The 18205-nt window shown below is 46.7% G+C and overlaps 1 protein-coding gene across 8 annotated transcripts in view; it reads left to right on the forward strand.

Annotated features, from left to right (window-relative positions):
• The window catches only part of TRIM66 (tripartite motif containing 66), a 63241-nt gene that overhangs the window by 22845 nt on the left and 22191 nt on the right, over positions 1–18205 (forward strand). For 6 of the 8 annotated variants that reach the window (XM_060399936.1, XM_042233085.2, XM_060399937.1 and 3 more), the window contains 9 exons: positions 4934–5037; positions 6451–6598; positions 7545–7677; positions 8007–8123; positions 9787–9901; positions 10439–10585; positions 13275–13392; positions 14824–15728; positions 17368–17532. In XM_060399936.1, coding sequence (XP_060255919.1) covers positions 5029–5037; positions 6451–6598; positions 7545–7677; positions 8007–8123; positions 9787–9901; positions 10439–10585; positions 13275–13392; positions 14824–15728; positions 17368–17532 — 1857 coding nt within the window. In that variant the 5' untranslated portion in view covers positions 4934–5028. Of the gene's footprint in view, positions 1–3911; positions 4302–4933; positions 5038–6450; positions 6599–7544; positions 7678–8006; positions 8124–9786; positions 9902–10438; positions 10623–13274; positions 13393–14823; positions 15729–17367; positions 17533–18205 lie in introns of those variants that run through there. The other 2 variants (XM_042233084.2, XM_042233087.2) reach the window with 2 other exon arrangements.

Raw genomic sequence — 18205 nt, forward strand, 5'->3', positions numbered from 1 at the left:
AGAATCTTTCTTAACTTGTTGGAGCCTCTTTAAGACTGGTGAGCCTGCCTTTCTCAGCTGCTGAGATACAGAGACCAATCTATCAGGCTCAGCCACAGTGGGAAGGGGTACTCACTCTATGGCACTGGTCCTCAAACTTGGTTGTACATTGTAATCAACCTGTAAAATTCCTGAGGAATTTTAAAAAATACTGCTGCCTGGCTCCCACCTCCTGAAACTGATTTGATTGACATGGGCTGTGAACTGGACATCAGGATGTTTAAAAGTGTCTCATATGATTCAAATACATAACAGAGTTTGAGAACCACTCATCTACAGAATGAAACTGCCCCCAGATTTATTTTTCTAGGCAGAAAAAACTCTGTTTCATTTGTCTTTTCTCAAATATCATATTTCTTAAAACTATAAGCATCGCTGGGGCTGTCTCCCAGCTCTTCCTGGATTTCAAATTCAAAGCTGGGTCCAGATCATCTTTAGAGTTCGATCATTATTATGGAATATTTTACTTATAATCAAATTATTTAGTTAATTAAAAAATTAAAATTACCTTGTTTGTTTACACTTGAGTTGACAGTGAAAAGTGAAAGTGTGGTCGCTTTCTGTCCATGGAATTCTCTAGGCAAGAATACTGGATTGGATTGCCATTTCCTTCTCCAAACACTTGAATTAGAGAGGAGTATAGCGACATGGGCAGGGGTGAGTTTTAGAGGCAGACAGACTTGGGTTCCAGTTGTAGTTCTGTCTCTACTTTCTGGGATCTTCTGCAGGTGACAACTTCTTGAAGCCTCAGTCTATCCAACTCTTAAATGGGGATAGTGCCTACCTCTATGTGGTGAATTGACAGTTAAATAAACCTGTAAAGTGCCTAATATAGGGAGTAGTGGAAAAAGAATAATCTACCTTACCCTCCCAGAGCCCAGAAGTGCTCACTCTTGTGACAGAGGGACTGAACAGCCTCAGTTTTCAGAGGGCCTCTGGTACCTGTGAGTTCTTCCTTCCGGAAGCAGAAACGCTGTCTCCTTTGGGGATGGTTGTGTGGCTTTTGGGCCCTGGTCCTCCATTTCTTAGAACAGAGGGTCCTCTGTATGAAATAAAAGCTCAATGCTGTCGCTTGAAAAATTCAAGTAGAAAAATAAAGCAATATATCTAAACAATATTTTATGTAATTTGTGATTTAAATAACTAAATTAATATTAAATATTATAAACTGTATTAAAAACTTAATGTTAAATATTGTAAATTGATATTTGGTCATTTTATATATATGCACAGCTCTAGGAGTTCATGTATTCCAGTTGTCAAAAAAAGAACTTTGTTTTGGTATCCTCATTGAAAAATGGGGAATCTTTTTTAAAAAATAAGAAGCTCAAGGCTGACACAGCCTGATGGGGGTTAGGGAGGTTATAGACCTCCTGAGGGAAGATAAGAATTTCTGGGCAAAAGTTATGACGCAAAGAGAGCCCATGTCCTCCGTGTCTACTCTGGGCCCTACAGCTATCCTGGAACCTGGGTACCGCTGCCACTGCGGTTCTCCAGCTCTGCTATCAGCTGCAGCAGCCTCTCTTCAGACGGGAGGAGCTCTTCGGTCCAGGCCTCCCTCAGCCAGGCCTGACTTACTGGCAAGGGTGGTCTGTCTCTTCCTATCTTGCCCAGGGGAATTTATTTCTGAAGCGTAGTTGCAGAGGAGGAGGGTTGAAAAATCCGTGTGTGTGTGTGTGTGTGTGTGTGTGTGTTAGTCACACTCGGTCATGTCTGACTCTTTGTGCTTCTGTGGATTGTAGCCCATCAGGCTACTCTGTCTATGAGATTCTCCAGGCAAGAATACTGGAGTGGGTTGCCATTCTCTTCTCCAGAGGGATCTTCCCGATATAGGGATTGAACCCAGGTCTCCTGCATTGCAGGCAGATTCTTTACTGTCTGATCTACCAGGGAAGCCTGGTAATCCATACTTCCCTGCTATTCCCATTTCTCTCACTTAAGGATGTAGAAAGTGTGATTCAGAGAAAAGGGGTCACTGATTTCAGGTTGCACAGTTAGTGACAGTCTTGAACCTGGAACCTACATCTCCCAATTCGCAGCCTTTCCCAAGGCCCACACCTCTGCTCTGAATCAGACCTTGTTCCTTTATTTTCCTGGGCTGGTTTTTTCCACCACCCAGAAAACTTCCAGATGGCTCTTTTCTACTTTCATTGGCTGTGAGTGCAAGGAATACACATGGAATACTCAAACTGGAAAGAAACATAATTGTTGAATATGCTAAAAATCATGCAATATTTTTTAGTATCAATTGTGGATTATTTTTGTATGTAGACATATGAACAGATAGTTAAAATGCAATGTGATATATGTTATAGTAGAAGGATGTTCAGGGTACTGTGGGAACCCTGAAGAGGGAATAATTAATTCTTCCTAAGGGAAATTAACCTTGCTTCTCAAAGCTAGAGCATTTGAACCAATTTGGAAGGATGAATAGGAAGGAGTTTATCTGAAAAGGAGTGGGGTAGCAAAGAAGAGTATTTTAGGGAGAGGGAACACACACTTTCACAAACACAAGAGTTTTGCAAAGATTTGGTGCATTTAGGGGATAGCAGAGGTATTTGGCATGGCAAGGACATAGGATGTGTGGCATGTGAAGCTAGAGATGAGACTAGAAAGAGTTGAAGCCAGTGTGGAAAGGGCCTTGAGCCACAAGCTAAGGATTTTGGCCTTTGGAGCCATGTGAGGTACAGGATGTGTGATGAGGCCTTGTCTCATCTATTCAGTTATTTCTCTTTTTCTCATCATGCTAATGAGACTGTGTTACTATGACTAATGTTTGAGCATCTGCTACCAGGGAGTTGAAAGCCTTATGGAAATTATTTTCAAAAACTAGAACAGCATTTCTGACCTGGGGGGAAATGAGGAGGGTCTTCCCTGACCAGCCAAGTGGAAGGGAGGGACAGTTGCATGATGCCCCTGGATGATACCCCCTGTGTCAAACGTCCTTCCCACGTCTGCTGACGGGCAGAAGAGTATCTGGGAGATTGCAGATCCAGCTCTGTCATTAAAGTCCATGGCTCTGCAGAGGCTAAGGGAGGGTTTTTTGCTTTTTGTGTTTTTTTTTGGCAGGGAGGAGTGGTAGGTGAGGAGAAGAGTGGTAGTCAACTATTATTTTGCATGATTTTGTAGATTTAATTTTTCCAGGATATATCAGTTACCTTTTGCTGCATCGAAAGCCACTCCAGATCTTAGCGGTTAAGACAATAACAAAGCTTTATTTATGAATCTGCAGGCTGAGAGTTTGGGCTGGGATACTCTGGGTGGTTCTGCTGGGCTGTGCTGGGCCTGCTAATCTCTGCTGTGCTTACCCATGTCTGTGTTCAGTTGGCGGGTCAGTTGGGGCTCCCTGGCTTGTTTTGGCTTCAGGTGGCTTAACTGAGACAACTAAGGCCTCTCTGCATATGGTTTCTTATCTCCCAGCTATCTAACCTGTTGTTCGTGTGGCAGTATTCGAGTTCTGAGAGGGAGAGCAGAATCATATAAAGCCACTTGAGGTCTAGGCTTTGAACTTATTCACTGTCATTTTTGCTGCATTCTGATGGCCAAAGCAGGTCATGAGGGCAGCCTAGCTTCAAAGGAGAGAGAATAGACTACGCTTTTTTTTTAAAACTCCACTTTTAATGGGTAGGATTGCAAGGGCATGGACACAAGAAGGGGAAGAATTTGTGGCCACTTTTTCAGTCTCTCAGATTATCTGACTTTCATCACATGTGAGAGTTGATAATTAAGGTTATTGACTTACCATGAATGGGATATGAGAAATCTTTTGAATTCAAAGTCAGCATTCATGGAGGATTATGTGAATTCTCAAGTATTGTTTAGTTCAGTCCTCACAGCAACTCTTGTTTTCCCTTTCTATTTTGCATATGAAGAAACTGGTGTACCGAGGAGTTAAATGAGATTAAGTGACTTGCCCAGCCAAGGTCACTGGGTGGTAAACCTGGTGTTTGGACTTGTTTGTCTGCCTGCAACTCTAGAGCAACTGCCATTGTGTCATTTTGGTGATATGAGACAGAGAAGACCGTGGTGTTATTGCTACATCACTGGCAGAGCCAGCCCCTTTCCAGGTTGTCCTCATCCCTGGGCACAGGCACCTGGTCCTCAGGAGCTCTCTCCTTGCCCTCAGTGGGCCAAGCACTTACGGAGTGGACCTGAAGTACTGCAGTCTTCAGGGTGGCAGTGTCATACTGCTTATATAGTTCAGGAACCCACCATGCTGACGAATGTGTTGGAGACGGCTGCATTTCTCTGGAGAGAGGGAGGTAGGACAAGATGTTCGTGTTCAGGGGTGAAAATACATATATGGGGTGCACCCAGCGTGGACTGTGTGGAGAAGGCGCAGCAAAAGCTGTTCGAGCTGCAGGAGCAGACCAGTTGGTCTTGGTTGTTACAAGAGAAGAGTATCTCCTAGATGAGCAGGCAGGCAGTCCTTGCCTTTCTCTGGCTAGAACTTTCTGAAAGCTCTAGTTTTGAAATCTCTAAAGAAATTCTCCTACGCAGTTATATAATTGGCTGGAGCTGTGCCCTGGGCTAAACTGACCCCTTTGAACTTAGCCAGTAGTGGGAACTGGGCTCTCAGGGTGGGAGCAGCAGGAAGGCACCTGATTATCACAACTGGAGCAGGGTTGGGCCTCTATTTTGTAGGAAGGAAAGAGCTGTAGGATCAGGCAAAGTTGAGGATGTGGAGAGGTCTGTAGGGCAGGCCCCTAATAGGTTGGCCATGTCCAGAGTACCCTGATGGTAAGTGCAGGCTGTGGCATCAAACATACTTCATTTTGGCACAGATGGTGTTGATACATACCTGGGTGTTGTATATTAGAAAGCCTTGTGTCTAGGTCTTATGTATAATCTGCCATGTTGCCCTGACTGTGCTATCTTTACCCTCTTCTCCCAGAGCTCATCTCCTGTCCTGGGTGTGAGTGAGTATACATCACCAGGGATGTAACTGAACATTTTCTGCTGCAGTGCTTTTCTTCTGGGCAATCCAAGATGGTGAGGGTAAGTCAGGACAAGCAAAGAAGCAGCTAATCCTTTTCAGAAATCTGTGCGACCCTGTCCATAAGTCTGTCTATCCACCCATCACTCTATCTTACTTGTTACCTTCCACCAGTTTACCTAATCACCCATCCATCCTTCTATCCAGAAGAGAATCAAAATGTTTCAGTTGGGGAAGCAAAATGAGTGTGTTTTTTTTCTCTCTTACAGCTTTTACTGGAAATTATGACTACTAAGCTTTTATTCCCTCCACCGTCCCAATACTCGAGCTGAAACTCATTCACCAGCCTGGGTTAGATGGGTTCACCAGTTTTGCTTGTATTTAACAGCTAATGCCTTTTCCCTGATTTTCTGAAATTTCACACCACTTACTGACTAGTATCCCTTCTCATTCTTTCTCCACTAGGGTATCCTTGCCACTACATTTTATTCATTTGCCATTTTACTTACTTGCTCCTGTATTACATTCTTACTGAATGTCTGCCATATATGCCAGGGCCTGTTCTGAGTACTAGGAAGACAGAGACCCATGTATCTACCCTCAAGGAGTTAATAGTTTAGTCAGTAAGACCTACATTTCTCCTCTTTCCTTTGTCTTGCTGTGGGTTTGTCAGATCCCAGGGTGAGGACAAAGCTGTCAGAATCCACGTCAGTTTGGTGGCCTGTGTTATTCAGCACAGATAGGCTAATTTTTTAGAAATCTTCTTTTCATCTCTCATATCAGCCCTCCATGATATTTCTGACCAAATGAATGAACATTTGTACCAGGAGAAGGCCAGAGATTCTTGGTCCTGGCAAGCCCCAGTAGTGGAAACACAGCTCTGAGAGCTGGTCTGTCGTACCGTTTCCTGGCTGTTTATCATCATCTTTCTGTGCGCTCATATAGTTATGGTGTCTTCTTCTCCGCAGCATGTTGGAATTTTTGCTTTTGCCTGTGCTTTACATTTTCCTCCCTTGTCTGCCTGGTGAACTTCTACTTATCTTTCAGTATCCAACTCAAATGTCACCTCGTTATGGAGGACCTTTCCTAGCCTTTCCTAGTTGGAACTCCTGGAAACCTTGCTTCGCTTCCTTAGCACTTGGTGCATCATTTCATCACAGCATAACCCACTGAGTATTTGCCACACTGTCCAGGCTGTGTACCTTGAGAGCAGAACCTTGCCTTATTTATCTGCATATCCTCAGCTGCAACACAGGATTTGTGTGAATAGGCCTTGAGGCCACTGCTCTTAGTCACATGCTTTCCTTCGCGTGTCCCTACGTGTCCCTCCCAGGCAGTTCTCCAGAATAGACTGCACTCCAAAATAGTGGAGGAACAGCTCTGTGGGTCCCCAGTCCCTAGCGTGTTTACCACTCATAAAAGCAGGTCCAAATGATGAAGACACTGTCAGTAATTCCAGAACTCTCTACTCCTAGAACTGCTCGGAGTGCAAGGAGAAGAGGGCAGCTCACATCCTCTGTACCTACTGCAACCGCTGGCTTTGCAGCTCCTGCACGGAGGAGCACCGGCATGGTCCGGCCCCTGGGGGCCCTCTCTTTTCCCGGACCCAGAAGGGATCTCCAGGTATCACTCTCTCCCCTCCACTAGCTCACATACCTCCCACCCCCATCCCCATCCCCCACCCCGTAAGTAGTACCAAACCACAAAATCTTTGGAAAAGAGCTCTCTGCCCTTGTTTCCCTGCTGGGGGTGAGAGTAGGGGTGGTCTCAGAGCCTTTCCGAAAGAAAAGCTGTTTCCTCCAGAGTCACAGCACGGTGTGCCTTCCCTCCAGGCTCTCCCTGTTGCCAGGCCAGGGCAGGGGGCACGTGGGGAGTAGGTGACTGTGAGTGAGATGGTGCAGGGAGGAAAAGTTTTAAATTACTGTGGCAGCTAATTGAGTTCCCTGTCTTTCACCTCTGTTTAGAGCAATCAGACCCTACTTCTGTTTAGTTACTTGATTTATTTAGCATCCAGGATCAGGGTTTGTCCATTTATCCATCCAGCACCGTCTGTTTTAAGTGACAATCTTCTTCAAAGTCTTTTCTCAAGGCCCTTGAACTGTGGGAAAGGTTTTACCTTTGTCAGACAGGAACCAAAGTTTATGATCCATGTAATCTGATCTGGGTAGCTGGTTTCAGCCTCAGTCTGGATTGGGCAGCTGTTTCAGCCCCACCATAGCAGAATCCTGGCCAATGAGGAGGTATAGGTTAAGTTCTGAAGGGCTCACTATTCTGCAGGAGATCCATGTGCAGCAAGTAGCAGGCACCTTCCTCAGGCTCAGCAGATGGTGAGATGCCTGGGGCTTGGTGGTTATTTCTGGACGACTGTGCAGATCTGGCCAGTGTAAGCCCACCTTCCTCATTGTGTTCCTGGAACCTAATTGGCCCAGAGAGAGGGTCACTTTTGCACCACCTTCCCTCTAGCTCGGGGTCTTCCCTGTGTCCATAGAAGGCTGAGGGTGCTCAGTGGAGCTAACTTAAGAGGTCTTCCTGAGCAAGACATGCCCACTTTCTCCATCTTCTCTGGCAGGAGTGAATGGTGGTTCTGGAGACTTCGCATTGTACTGTCCTCTACACACGCAGGAAATTCTCAAGCTGTTTTGCGAGACCTGTGATGTGCTTACTTGCCATAGCTGCCTCATGGTGGAACACAAAGAGCACAGGTCAGGCAGGGTGGCTGCCCAAGGGGACTTGGGAGGGCTCTGGACTCTCTACCTGTGAGAGTGCTGGGTTCCCAGTGCATGGAAATCCTCTCCCTGCTTAAGCCAGCCTTCAGTCCCCAGGCTGGGCTGAAGGTTTTCTCTGTTCTGTTGTGTGGGGCTTCTCTGGAGAAGCCCTGAAGGGCTAAGAGTCTCTGACTCTCTAGATGTAACCCCAGCCTCCCTGCACTGGGCCTGACTGAGGCAGTGCATTGTGGGGATTCTTGCTTAGCAGGCATGCTCAGAATAAGACTCAGTCTTCCTCATTTTTTTTCCTATGCCTCCTCCTCTAGGTGCAGACATCTTGAAGAAGTTTTGCAAAACCAGAGGATGCTTCTGGAAAGTGTGACTACGCAGGTGGCCCATAAGAAATCCAGTCTACAGACATCTGCAAAGCAAATTGAGGACAGGTAGCATCAGCGAGCCCCTTGCCTACACTGGAAATGCTCTGCTCCCTCTCACCCTGGGTCCCAGGACCAGGATGGAGTGGACATGCAGATACTGGCATACGTCCCAGAAGGCACATGTCCTGGTCTTAGAGGTCTCAGGGCCAGGGAGGGGGTTTCGGGGTATCTCTTGGTGAATGGATCCAAGCTAGGTGAGGATGATCACAGTGGACCTGGGCTAAAGTGCCTGCCTTCTGAACATGACCATGAACTGACCAAAGGTAGGTGCTTAAGAACAAGGGCACAGAGCAGATACTGGAGAAGAGAGGGCTGTTTATTATGTGAGTACAGGTCAGTGGCAATCTATCCTTTATCACTCCTTTCCAAATGTTTTTCTTATACATCTATACATGATATGAAATCATCAATATTTTGTGTAGAAAGAGAAATAAGCAGGTACGGAGAGAGGATCACATGGCAGGCATTGGATTGGGCATCATGCATGTATCATTTTGATCAGTTCTTTCTTTGAGTCAGGGGTTATCTCCATTCTACTGATGAGGAGGGTAAGATTCAGAGAGATTAGGTGACTTATCTGAGATCACATAGCTAGTCAGAGACTGAGCTGGGTTTGGAAGCTAGGTCTGTGTGGCTTCAAAGCCTCTTTTTTAATTTTTAAAAAATGGTTTTATTGAGATATAATTTATATACCATAAAATTGCCCTTTTAAAATGTACAATTCAGTGGGTTTTTTTTTTTAGCATATTCATAGAGTTGTACAACCATTATTATGATGTGAAAGTCACTCAGTTGTGTCTACCTCTTTGTGATCCCATGGACTATAGTCCTCCAGGCTTCTCTGTCCATGGGATTCTCCAGGCAAGAATACTGGAGTGGGTTGCCATTCCCTTCTCCAGGGGATCTTCCCAATTCAAGGATCGAACCTGAGTCCCCTGCATTGCAGGTAGATATTTTACCAACTGAGCCATCAGGGAAGCCCTGGTGAATTGTACATTTTAAAAGGGCAATTTTATAATTTTTATACAATTTTTATATATAGATATAAAAATATGATTTTTATACCATAAAATTTCCTTTATAAAATGTACTGTTCAGTGGGTTTTTTTAGCATATTCATAGAGTTGTGCAACGATTATAACTGTCTACTTTTAAAATATCATTTTTATCACCCTAAAAAGAAACCCATACACATTAGCAGCGACTCCCTATTCACCCTGCAGCATCTCCAGCCCTTGACAACCATTAGTCTACTTTCTGTCTCTACCTAGGCTCTTTTCACCGCATGACGCTGTTTAGTAGAGCATTCCCCCTTTTAATAAAATAAGAAATTACATGAAGTCGTACCTGTGTTCACTCTCTCTGTCCTGCCTCTGGTGCTGTGTGAACTGATGAGCTATTGACTTGACCTGGGGATGGACCTGTAGTTTGTTGAGAGAAAAATGAGTTGAACTTCGGGCCATTGGCCCACTTAGATCAAGTGGGCTGGATTGTACAAACGGCAGGATGGATGGTGGAGGAAGGTTCTTATTTCTTTACATTTGGTGCCTGCTGGTCCCTGATTTCAGTAGAAAGCATCCACATTGTAGGCTCTTACATTTGCTGTCTGAAGGCTGTTGTAGGCCTGGAGGGAAAGGCTCACCATACTGTTTCCTCCTGTTGTTTGCAGGATTTTTGAGGTGAAGCACCAGCACAGGAAGGTGGAAAACCAGATCAAAATGGCCAAGATGGTTCTGATGAATGAACTGAACAAACAGGCCAATGGACTCATAGAGGAGTTGGAGGTATATGTGCACAGATGGTTAGGTTCTGTACTCTCCTTGGGGCAGAAACCAGGCACATATCAAATATGTCTCATGGCTCAGAGATGCCTGGGCTAGAATTCAGATGTGCAATTTCCATAGCTCTCTGCTACTCCCTGTATCTTAAAATGTCCTGTCTAATTTTGGGAAGTTGGCTCATTAAGGGCTTAGAAAATCAGATCAAACTCCCATTAATGCTGTGGCAGTAAGGCAACTGCCTTCCTGGCCTTTGCAGGTTTATGGCCTTGAAAGAGTCATGAAACGAGCTATGCCCAAGAAATCTAAACATTCATTTCCTCAGTCATTTATCACTTATTCCTCTTTGCACTGTAAAATCTACCTTCCCTTTCTCTCTCCCTCCCTCCATCCCTCAGCAGCCATGTCCTCCTCTCAGGGGTGCAGTTTCATCTGATTCCATTTGTGTTTACACTGATGCACACAGGCCACTAGATTTCTCAAGCATGTGGTCTGCAGTCCAAGAATAGGATCAGGGACTCTGTCTTCTCTCTCTGTACCCAGGGCATCACTAATGAGAGGAAGCGGAAGCTGGAACAGCAGTTACAGAGCATCATGGTTCTCAACCGCCAGTTTGAGCATGTGCAGAATTTCATTAACTGGGCTGTCTGCAGCAAAACCAGCATCCCTTTCCTTTTCAGCAAAGAGCTGGTAAGAAGAACTCCAACTCCTCAATCACTGACTTTGGGTTAGTAAGTGGAAACCATCTTTTACCAAACCTCACCGTGCAAAGGACCCAGGTGCTGGAATAGACCTACCTTCCTCCAGGCAACTCAGCTAGGAAATTCTGTAGTTCTGTCTCAGGTCATGGATCCAGACATTAATACTAGAAGTGTGTTGGACCTTCCCTAGGAAGTTGGGTTTAAATGGGGCCTAAGAGGAAAGGAGGAGTGGAGGATGACATTGAGGTGTTGGGCTTAAGAGATTGGTGATGCCCAGGAAAAGGAACAGAACTTTTGAAAGAGTTGATGAGGTTTGAATTTGGATATGTTGAATCTAAGGGGCCTGTAGAGCATCTAAAGGGAGCTGTCCCAAATCTGTTTGTTTTGATAGATGGGTCTGGAAGTCAGAAGAAAAGTCAGGGTTAGAGAGAGAGAGAGAAAAAGATGTGTGAGTCTTTGGGATTTGGGTGGTATTGGAAAAGTGTGTGAAGAAAGAAGAAAATAACAGATCTGGAACCCCGGGAAATGTCCTAGTTCTCAGCACAGTCAGAGGAGGGAAATGAGTGAAGGAGATGAGAGGCAACCATCAGAAGTCAGCAGAGAATAAGAGTGTGGTACACAAAACTTAACAGAGAGCTTCAAATTTTTAAGTGATCAGTGTTATCATTGCTAAATAGGTGATAGAGGATGAGTAGTGAAGAGAAATCTCAGAATCAGGAGGCCCATGGTATAACCTTTGAAAGACACCCCAACAGCTTTTCTCTCCAGCAAAGTAGAAAGGTCAAAAGCTAGAATGAGGGATTGAGGATGGGAGGTGAGGAAGTAGAGGAATTAGTGAAAAGCAGAGAAATAAGGTAACTTGAGAAGGAGACAGGGTTGGGGATACTTTTTTAAAATAAGGAAAACATTCGCACATGTTTATTTGGGAGAAGTTGAAGATAGAAGCGATGTGTGGTAGAGGGAGCATACTGGGAAAGCAGGAGGAAGTGGGATCTAGAGTGAAATGGTTGACTTTAAACAAGAGGTGCTCCTTTTCTCTGGGATTGAAGGATGGGAAGATGTCAGTATAATATAGTTAAGTCTGGAGATAGGAGGGATACAAGTTTGAGGGAATTTGCCTTCACCCTCTATGAAGTAAGCAGTGATAATCAGAGGATTAGACATTGGGTAAATGACGTTCAGGAGAGAAATAAAGATTTTAAATAGTCATTAAGGACCATGGAGGGACTTCCCTGTTGGCTCAGATGGTAAAGCGTCTGCCTACAATGTGGGAGACCCAGGTTCAATCCCTAGGTTGGGAAGATCTCCTGGAGAAGGAAATGACAACCCACTCCAGTATTCTTGCCTGGAAAATCCCATGGACGGTGGAACCTGGTAGGCTACAGTCCAAGGGGTCGCAAAGAGTCGGACCTGACCGAGCAACTTCACTTTCACTTTCAAGGACCACGGAAGAGGAAACTGACAAGAAAGGAAGGGACTGAGGGGGGCCCTGAGCATGATGATCAGTGAGGCAACCCCACGTAACATAGCTTTGGGGTGGCTGGTTTGATGCAAGGGCAGGCACTGATGGGAAGGGAATTAGGGCACTAGTGATATTGTTACTTAAAGCAATGGAAAACTAGGATGGCCAGCTGGGCTGAGGGAGCAGGGCTTGGAGATCAATGAGGTGGAAGAGCATGCTCAGGAAGAGCAAGAGCTATTGTGATCAGGGAGTAGGTTGTTGGAGTTTAAGGTCTCATAGGTAGAATGGCTCTAGATGGTGAAAATGGTCTAGGTCTGGTGACTGAACTGAAAAGAGAAGTGGAGGTGGTTTACATTAAAGAGCTCAAGGAAGTAAGAGGCTAAAACATTGATTAGGACATCAGTTAATTAGATGTTAGCAGGGTAGTTGGATACTAGCCAAAGTCCTAGATAAATAGGAGAGTTTTAGTAATAGGAGATGGAGAAGGCAATGGCAACCCACTCCAGTACTCTTGCCTAGAAAATCCCATGGATGGAGGAGCCTGGTAGGCTGTAGTCCATGGGGTCGCTACTAGTCGGACACGACTGAGCAACTTCACTTTCACTTTTCACTTTCATGCGTTGGAGAAGGAAATGGCAACCCACTCCAGTGTTCTTGCCTGGAGAATCCCAGGGACAGGGGAGCCTGGTGGGCTGCCGTCTATGGGGTCGCACAGAGTCAGACACGACTGAAGCGACTTAGCAGCAGCAGCAGTAATAGGAGATAGATGAAAAGGATGAGGGAAGAAGAGGGCAATTAACTAGGATGGAAGGGAGTTTTACAAGTGGGTGGAAGGACAGCTCTGGGGAACTCAGAGAGTGTCTGCCCCCATGGACTTTCCAGTTGAGATTATGGTAGAATGAAGGGAGCATTCTTGAGAGGGTGCTGTCAGATGATATCCTGAGGAAGAATTAAAATCATCTGAGGCCTGGAAGAGATAAGAATGTAGGTGTTCCAAAAGCCTCAGTAAGAGGAAGGGGATCAGTAGGGGCAGAGGGAAGGGGAGGAATGTCAAGATACTAAGGTGTAAGGAAATGAGGGAGCACACTGGGGAGGACCACAGGCTAAATAGCCCTGGCTCTGGGCCCTTCAGCCTGTCCAGTGAATGAGGGAGAGGGAGTTCTCACTCTGGCACAAAATGCCCAAAGAAATGACCTTTGGTTATTGCTGTTGTCAGATTGTGTTTCAGATGCAGCGATTGCTGGAGACAAATTGTAACACAGACCCTGGCTCCCCTTGGAGCATCAGATTCACTTGGGAGCCTAACTTCTGGACCAAGCAGCTGGCTTCCCTAGGTGAGCCCAGGGCCTACTCTATGGGCCTTTGCATGATTGCTAAGAACACATTTAGACCATCTGCTTAACTCACTGGGTAGATCAGCATATGCCCAAGAGAAAGTGCACCCTGAGACTGCCAGTGGTCATGGAGTCATTCAGCAAACCTTTTCCTGGAGGTGATGATGGTGGGGTTGGGGTGGGGGTGGGGAGAGCTGACAGCTTAAATAGCAGTGGCAGTATAGGACTTTTGTAAGAGGACCAGTTGAAATCTGAGTTTCCTATTTCACATGAACGTCCCTGTTCTGCTGGTTTCATTGCTAGAAGAGGAGACAAGACAGTGGTCCTGCTCTCCAGAATGCTTTATGCCAGTGTAGGTGGACCTATGTCTCCGAGTACAAGGGCATACATGTGTGTGGGCACAGAGATACTTCAGCGACACAGAGAGAGAGGCAGACAGGCAATGGCACACACGTCTTTTGGAGTTGAGATGTTAGAAGATAATTCATGACCTTGCACATTTTTCTTCCCTGCTGCAATAACTTGCTGGCATTCAATATTTAGGCAGAAGGTAGACAATTTGAAGTTGTGCCTGTGTTGACAACCTAATGGTAGGTTTGTTAAACTAATGGCCAACTGCTGCCTTTATCTGGACTGATACTCTCACTGAAAGTGTTTTGAACTTGACAAAATAATAAATGGATATTTAGGTTTATTTTCTGCTTCCCTTTCCCTTTTGATACAATTCCACAGACCTTTGGTGAGCACCTGCTCTGAGTCAGGCCCTCCACTAAGTGACCAAAGGTGACCACCTGCCCTCAGGACACTTGGTTTTCCCCTACATAAGCCTCAGAGGACCTGAAGAAGCCATTAGACTGAAACAGCAATAGCATCATCTTCTCATGTATGAGGGCCTAGGGTCCTCAGACATCAGCACTGATGCTTGGCACTGACCTGGGGATGGAGCTTCTCCACTCTCCTCCACCCTGCTTGCCCAACATCTAGTTCTCCAGAACTGTATTTGAGGACTTACCCATTTGTCCTGGGGATGAATCTCCTTTGCTACTTTTTAGTACACTCCCTCTTCTCCCCCCAGTGTTGATAGTTTTGGTCTGAGTCTTCCTTGGGCTATTCTGTTAAAAAAGCAGTAGGTACTCTGTGAGGGAGCCCATGGTTTCCCTAGTGGGATACAAACAGAGTCAGGACTGAGCCTCTGGTAAGAGCTGAGCTGATTCCTCAAATGTCCCAGGCCCCCAGCACAGGTCTGTATAGTTTCTATTGCTGATATCATTCTAGACTGAGTCTTGGGGGTTAGGGATTGAATTTCTTAATCTCTGCCTTTGGTACAAGGTTGTTGAATGATACCCTTTGGCCCTGGAAGAGGGAGGTAGCAGGAGTAGGGGGAACAACTGCAGATCACCTTTGGAAACACTCTCTATTCTGAATTTTTAGGCTGTATAACTACTGAGGGTGGACAGCTGTCCCGGGCAGATACTCCTGCTTATGGAGGCTTACAGGGACCGTCATCTTTTTACCAAAGCCACCAGTCCCCAGTGGCTCAGCAAGAGACTCTCAGCCATCCCTCGCACAAGTTCCAGTCTCCAGCAATCTGTTCCTCCTCCGTGTGCTGCTCCCACTGCTCCCCAGTCTCACCCTCCCTCAAAGGCCAGGTCCCCCCACCCAGCATACACCCGGTGCACAGCTTTAGGCAGCCCTCCGAGATGGTACCCCATCAGCTGGGCTCCCTGCAGTGCTCCACGCTGCTGCCCAGGGAGAAGGAACTGCCCTGCAATCCTCACCCGCCAAAGCTGCTTCAGCCCTGGCTGGAAACCCAGCCCCCTGCCGAGCCGGAGAGCACACCCCAGCGGCTGGGGCAGCAGCTGACTTCACAGCCCGTGTGCATCGTTCCCCCACAGGATGTTCAGCAAGGAGCCCATGCCCCGCCCACCCTGCAGACACCCTCCATCCAGGTGCAGTTTGGCCACCACCAGAAGCTGAAGCTCAGCCACTTTCAGCCACCGCCACAGCAGCAGCTGCCACTTCCGCCCCCTCCGCCCCCTCCACCCCAACAGCAGCCACCCCCGCCTCTCCCTCCATCCCAGCATCTGGCCTCTAGTCAGCACGAGAGCCCCCCGGGGCCCGCCTGTTCCCAGAACATGGACATAATGCACCACAAGTTTGAGCTGGAGGAAATGCAGAAGGACCTAGAGCTTCTCCTTCAGGCTCAACAGCCCAGCCTGCAGCTGAGTCAGACCAAATCACCTCAGCATCTACAGCAAACCATCGTGGGGCAGATCAATTACATTGTGAGGCAGCCGGCGCCCGTCCAGTCCCAGAGCCAAGAGGACACTGTGCAGGTGAGGTCAGAGTGGTACCACCTCCCTAGATGCTCCCTAAAGAGCGTCAGGGACACAGCCTCCCCCTCACAGGGTGGCACAGGAACAGTTTCTTCATCTTAAGCTGGCCTTGAACTCAGCCCTCCCAATTCAAGACTGCCCTGGACTCCGCCTTCCATCTCAGGAAGGCTCCAGAGAACACAGTACTTAGCTCCAACACAGATCCAGGCTCAATCCTGTCCAGAGTGGCCTGGCTTAGTCCTGTCCTTCTGGGTGACACTAGGGACTATGTCCGTTAATGGAACTTCCTGAGCTGTGCTGGACTCCAGTCAGTGCAGGGCAGAAGGGAGGCTGTCTCTTACCTTTGTAACCTCACTTCCTTTACTGTAACTTATGAATTCCAGCTGGGGGAAGGTGAGAGCTTAAGCAGATCATTTGCCTAGAAATCATACAACATTGGGGGCTTCCCAGGTGGCACTAGTGGTAAAGAGCCCTCCTGCCAATGCAGGAGGCAAAAGAGACAAGAGTTCAATCCCTGAGTTGGGAAGATACCCTGGAGGAGGGCATGACAAACCACTCCAATGTTCTTGACTGGAGAATCACACAGACAGAGGAGCCTGGCAGTCCGTGGTTCACAGGGTCACAAAGAGTCAGACATGACCGAAGCGCACATGGATGCTCATAAAACGTCGAGTGGTAGTGCCAAGACTTGCGTCCATACCAGCTGACTCTGAATTGCCACAGAGGAGGCCTTGTTCTCTCCCTAGGAGGATGACTAAGGCTGCTCTTCTCTTTTCTCAGCTAAAAGCCAATTGGAGAGGTGCAGTTTGTACCTCTGGGATCTTTGCAGTACTCCACATCTTCATTCTTAATTCTTGCTTTTCTTGGTTTCCAACAGCTTCCTGTTCCAGACCCTTCCTCCTCCCCTTTCACTTTTTTCATAGTGAAATATATGTAACCACATTTATACCTTCAAAGCAGCTCTATAGAGTTTTACTTTATTACAAAATATAAGGCTTCACATTTATGCTTCTGCACTGACAACTTCAATTTTATTTTTATTTATTTATTTATTTGGCTGTGCTGCATAGCATGTAGGATCTTAGTTCCCCAACCAGGGATGGAACCCGTGTCTCCTGCAATGGAAGGGCAGTTTCTAAACCACTGGACCACCAGGGAAGTCCCTAAGCACTGACTTCAGATCATGCTTTGAATGTCTGCCTCTGAGGCTCAGTTCCTTATATAGAATAACTCTTATGATGGCAGAGAAGGGTCTAGGGTTTATAGAGGACCACAGCTCTATAAATGTAAGTCAAAACTGTTGTGATTGCTTAGGTAACTATGACAAAGTTAGCTCATGATTCTTGGTTTGACTTCTATTCTAAGATGTCATATTAGGAACAGCTTAGATAAGAATATCTTCCTGAAAAGATTTCAGGCCATCTGCAGTGTGTAGGTGGTGGGCAGTGCAGGTGGGCCTCAGCCTTTACCACTGCTGCTACTCTTTGCAGGAAATGAAAGTCACTCAGTTGTGTCCGACTCTTGTGACCTCATGGACTGTAACCCGCCCAGGGTCCTCTTTGTATGGAATTTTCCAGGCAAGAATACTGGAGTGGGTTGCCATTTCAGGACGCACCCAAGTTCTTATTTTCTCCTCCAGGCTGCGGATGAGCCCCCAGCATCTGAAGGCCCAAAGCCGCCGACTCTCCCCCTTGACAAGAATACTGCTGCTAACTTGCCTCAGGCATCTGGGGAGGAAACCCCTCACAGTGTCCCCGCATTGGACAGCTCCATCCAGCACTCCTCTCCGAATGTGGTGAGAAAGGTACAGTTGGAGCCTGCTTTCCCTGATCATATGGGACCCACTACCAGTCAAGACCCCAGGGACCTGGCTGAGGATGTCTGGGCTGGGGGAGGAGTGTCCCTGTTCCATCCCTGGATGTTACACAGCCCTGACTCACGCCTTTTGTCCTAGTGAGTGAGCAAGGTCCTCCTCCACCCCATTGGCACTCCCCCACACTTAAATTGGGAGCAGCTGGGCTTCATTTCGAGAGGAAGGGGAAAGGGAAGGAAAGCCAGTTTGTTGAACACTGACTGTGTACCTAGAACCGTGCTTGGTGCTCCGCAGGGTGACTTCACTTAACCTTCCCAATAGTTCTGTGAGGTGGGGATCCCGATTTTATAGCTAAGGAAACTCAGATCCAGGGGCCTACAGCTAATAGAGAAAAGGGGCTAAGGTTTATGTAAAATGAGAATCACAGCCTGAGCTTTTTCCTCTCTGCAATGAATGACAATGGGGAAAGTATTTTATGTAGTCCCACAATCCAGAGTTGGCTGGCTTTAGAATTTGAATTAATGGAATTCTGTGGGTGAGTGGTCTACAGAGATGACCTGCAGAGGTGGCTGACCATCTGAGGGCACTGGGATGTTTTGAAGATAAGCTAGCAAAGCTCTTCCTGTCTGTCCACCTGTCTGCTTGGTGGACGGTTCATGGCAAT

The sequence above is a fragment of the Ovis aries genome, chromosome 15, assembly GCF_016772045.2.
Source record: "Ovis aries strain OAR_USU_Benz2616 breed Rambouillet chromosome 15, ARS-UI_Ramb_v3.0, whole genome shotgun sequence".
Taxonomy (NCBI): domain Eukaryota; kingdom Metazoa; phylum Chordata; class Mammalia; order Artiodactyla; family Bovidae; genus Ovis; species Ovis aries.